Raw genomic sequence first — 4819 nt, 5'->3', positions numbered from 1 at the left:
TTTAATTGGGGCAGTTTATTCTTGATAATGCGCAATGGAGTCAATGGAAAAAGAAATATGTAGCAATGTTAATACTGCATCAGAGTCTCCCAAAGTTTTCAATATTTGCTAAACTATTTTTTAAAAAGGAGGGACTTCCCTGGCAGTGCAGTGGTTAAGACTTCGCCTTCCAATGCAGGAAGTGCAGGTTCATCCCTGGTCAGGGAGCTAAGATCCCACATGCCTCATGGACAAAAAACATAAAACAGAAGCAATATTGTAACATTCAATAAAGACAAAAAAAAAAAAAAAGTAAATAGGAGTAAATACTACCCCCAAATTAACCTCTCCAACAGATGCTACAAAGAAATTGTTCTATTTTCTTACTTCAGGAAACATAATATATTCAGGAAATGAGAAAAGCAGAAAGAAAAAGTTTACATATAGGCAACCCATAGACAATTACTGTTAGCATTCTGGTATATTTCTCTGGACTCCTTTTAACTATTTCATCTCTCTAAACTATACTTCACTGCTTTCAAATCAGTAATGGATACCAGTATCAGACAATCTTCCCGTGGGTTCTTTTGGTTTTATGAAATCTCCAGATTTATAGAGGGAAAAAAAAGTAGGTTTTTAATTAGAAATGTAATCAGCTTCAAAAAGTTATAGCAACTAAAAAAGTGAGTCCTTTAGTCCTAAAGTGGGATGTGAGCAGCACATCACGTCTCATTTCAAAAAGTATGTTAATTCCTTATTCTAACATTCTGATCTTGACTGTTGTACTCCAGTGATTAAACAGAAGAACATAGTAAGCTATGGAGAAAAAAGGGAATTTGGTTTATACAAAATTACTTAAATCCTCTGAGCCTTGGTTCCTTTGTCTGTAAAACGAACTGTATAATACATTTTATAACACATCTTTTGTCTATAAAATGGGTTACTATGACCATTGAATAAAATACTGTTTGCAAAGAGGTTGTCATATAGTAGGTCCTCAATAAATGGAAATTCCTTTTTTTTTTTCTTTTTGGAAAGGCTCTTGTTCTACCCAGTTTTCTTTCATTTTGTCTTTAAAGATTTTCTTAATACCTCATAATTCTAGAGTCCAATAGCCCAAGGACACTCTCTCTAGTTGTAGGACACATTGATGGCTGCCTACCCAACTCATTCCCTGCTTCCTAACAGTCCTGGTTTTACCCAGGTATAATCCCAGATAAAATAGGGAAACCTGATTAGTTTAAGCAAACCCCAGCTGATCTGCAGATGGAGATGTGGCATTAGCTGGCCTAACCAGACTAAAGGGAAGGACACAGCTCTGATTACCACTAGCACCATCATGTGACTCCAAAAGGACCCAGCTTTAGAGACACTGACACCAAGGATGCCAGAATGAACTATGAACAGATGTTGGACTTAGATGGCATCATTGAGCTGTTGATTGTAAAGTGCCTGAAATCACCCTGACAACTTGTGAAATAATACATTTCCTTACTGTTAAGCCAATTCGAGTTCAACTCATTATCACTTAATAGCCAAAAGCTTTCTAAATGATTCAATAGTACATCTTATTAAATCTACCAAAAAAAATCATGTTTACTCACATTGTTTTATTCTCATCTACTTTATCTTTGAGGGCAAACATTATTTTATTGTTATGTTGCATTTAAAAAATATTTATTTATTTGGTTGCGCCAGGTCTTAGTTGCAACAGGCAGGCTCCTTAGTTGTGGCTCCAGGGATCCTGAGTTGCGGCTCACCAGCTCCTTAGCTGCGGCACACGGGCTCCTTAGTTGTGGTATGCATGTGGGATATAGTTCCCTGACCGGGGATCGAACCCGGGCCCCCCGCATTGGGAGCTCGGAGTCTTATCCACTGCACCACCAGGGCAGTCCCATTGTTGCATATTGCTTTATATAGATTCTAAGTCTTGGGTTGCTTTGTACCCATCTCTTTTACATGTTCATGGCCCTGGACCCTTAGAAAACCCTAACTTTTACATAAAATGTTTCTTTGTTCTGAATGTCTTGCTTGGATTATTCATTAATGGGCTGTTAAAGCTGCTTTTATATTTTGTTAAGACTAGGCATTCTGAGAATATGCTTCTAAACCAGCACCTCACATAGTCTCCTAACTGCTCACGTGGGCTTGATAATAAATACTGTCTTTTCCACAAGCCTAACATACCTTCCTCTGACAACAAAAGTAGATGTGCTTTCCCTTCTTGTTTGCAAACTCTTCACCTTAAAGGACTATCCATAAAGTTGCTGCTTGTTTGGTGAATACCTCGAACACTCACCTCATTTGCAAACAGAAATAACTGGATCCAGGTCTGGTGATGAGCTTTAGCTACAATAAGTCATCTTGGTGCTCTGTTATTCTGATCACCCTGTCTTCTACAAATCCTGTAGTTAAGAGTTTCATAAAAGAGAAAATATTTCGAACGCATTAAGTGATTGATATAATTCTCTTTAAGGGAAGGCAGCATTTCCTTCAAAGGCTGTCAGTCACGTCAAGGGGAAAATGAAAAAAAAAAAATACAAGAATTTAATGGGAACCGCTTATAATTTAACCATGTGAAACTGCAGCATGTAAACTGACTTCAGAATCCAGAAAGCTCATCTAAAGAAACTCAACGTACCCTGGAAAATGCACTATGCAAAGCTGTTCAACATCAACAAATTTAAGAGTTCAAATTAAGAATAAAGTATAAAGGAATGCAAATATTTGTCAGAGTTTAACACTGTATTTTGATTAAATGAAAGAATGTTCATAAGCTCTGAGTAGGTATACTTAACATTTAAGCTTATACATTTTAAACGAGAGGGGCAAGGCACAGTACATTTTTATTCTGCATGGTTAATATACAAAATTTCCCCACTTCCCTTGAGATACAGTATCATATCTAAAACATACTTTGATGAACACTGAATATTGAAATAGTATACAGTTGTTCCTCAGAATCCTGGGGTGGGGGGTATTGGTTCCAGGACACCCCCCCTCCCCTCATACACATGCACAGATATCAAAATTCAAGGATGCTCAAGTACCCAACAGTAGGCCCTCAGTATACGGAGGGCTGCTGTATGACACTATATAGATGGATTGAATAGAAGTGAACACAAATACATATTCTTCAACTTTTCAATATTCTAAGAATATACCACAGCACTGATAACATGAAGAAAAACGTCTGGATTTATTTTTAAATTCAAAATTCTTCTGGTTGATCTCCACTGAGGGGCTTTAGAGGTGAAAACGTAATCAGGTTACCACCAAAGGGAATGTGTCTGGTACGTTCTTGATGTCTTCTTTCCACCTGAGTGAATGTATTACTGCAGTTTAGGCCTGGCTAGAGAATAAATTTAGAGAAGTCACTAAAGTAACCATCAAGAGTTTCACCAATTAAGTTTTCAACATTGCAAATTAGTAATGGATTAACTAATAATATAAATGACGTTTCTTATACACAATAAAAAGTTATTAATGACATGATTATGCTACTTTCCATGGATCTAATTTCAACACATAGTTTTTTTTAACTGAAAAGCATATTAGGAATATACGCCTTAAAAGGTGATTAGTAATATGTAAATGGACTTCAGCAACATATGCAGGATGAATAAAACTGAGGCCACTTATGCAGATTCCACAAATCCTAGTCCATATAATTGTACTTAATAGGTCTTTTACTAGTGTGATCCTGCTGGGATCCTTTTCTTTGTTCCCTCTCAAACCCTACTTCAAGTTCAAATGATGCACAGAGCTAGTAATAATGTGGGTCTAAAATAGACAGGTGGACCTATTAAAAAAAAAATCCAAAAATATAACTTCTAAAATTTATGGAAGTGGAAAATAATTCACAGGGAGACTAAGTTTTAAGATACTAAGATTTATCAACAAGATAATATATGATAACTGTGAAGCAATTTTAATCATATTACTAATGTATCAAAAATAGAATATTATGATTCATTAACATCCAGATTTACTTATAATACCACATATTATCAGAACCAATCATTCAGAATTCAGCTCTGAGAACAAGATTAAATCAGGTTTATATAACTTGGCCTTATGCTGAAATCCCTGTCTCTCTAGGTCTCAGCCTAGGATTAAAGAAACCCAAGACTGGGACTTCCCTGGTGGTGCAGTGGTTAAGAATCCGCCTGCCAATGCAGGGGACACGGGTTCAATCCCTGGTCCGGAAAGATCGCACATGCCGCGGCAACTAAAGCCTGTGAGCCACAACTACTGAGCCTGTGCACCACAACTACTGAGCCTGCGCGCCTAGAGCCTGTGCTCTGCAACTTACAATGAAGAGTAGCCCCTGCTCGCCACAACTAGAGAAAGCCTGCACGCAGCAATGAAGACCCAATGCAGCCAAAATAAATAAATTAATTAATTAATTAAAAAAAAAAAAGAAGGCTTGGACTGGGACTTCCCTAGTGGTACAGTGGCTAAGAATCTGCCTGCCAATGCAGGGCACACGGGTTCCAGCCTGGTCCAGGAAGATCCCACACGCTGTGGAGCAACTAAGCCCGTGTGCCACAACTACTGAGCCTGCACGCCTAGAACCCATGGTCTGCAACAAGAGAAGCCACCACAATGAGAAGCCCGCGCACTGTAACGAAGAGTAGCCCCCGCTCACCACAACTAGAGAAAGCCCATGTGAAGCAACGAAGACCCAATGCAGCCAAAAATAAAATAAATAAATTTATTTTTAAAATAAATAAATAAAGAAGGCCAAGACTAAGAAGGAACAGTGTGGTTGCAGTAACACACTCCGTTCAGCTCCTGAGATGTAGCCACCCCAGAAGGCTGAATACAAAGAAGGCAT

General features: G+C 38.0%; 1 protein-coding gene across 3 annotated transcripts in view; it reads right to left on the bottom strand.

Moving 5' to 3' along the window:
- Positions 1-2808: 2808 nt before the first annotated feature.
- Positions 2809-4819, bottom strand: part of DLGAP5 (DLG associated protein 5) — a 39682-nt gene continuing 37671 nt past the window's right edge. For 2 of the 3 annotated variants that reach the window (XM_019923781.3, XM_019923788.3), the window contains exon 19: positions 2809-3331. In XM_019923781.3, the coding sequence (XP_019779340.1) occupies positions 3191-3331 (141 nt within the window). In that variant the 3' untranslated portion in view covers positions 2809-3190. The remainder of the gene's footprint in view (positions 3332-4819) is intronic. The other variant, XM_033851123.2, reaches the window with a different exon arrangement.

Source organism: Tursiops truncatus, chromosome 2 (assembly GCF_011762595.2).
Source record: "Tursiops truncatus isolate mTurTru1 chromosome 2, mTurTru1.mat.Y, whole genome shotgun sequence".
Classification (NCBI taxonomy): domain Eukaryota; kingdom Metazoa; phylum Chordata; class Mammalia; order Artiodactyla; family Delphinidae; genus Tursiops; species Tursiops truncatus.
The sequence above is the reverse complement of the archived record's forward strand: the minus strand, read 5'-3'. Positions and strand labels throughout refer to the sequence as shown.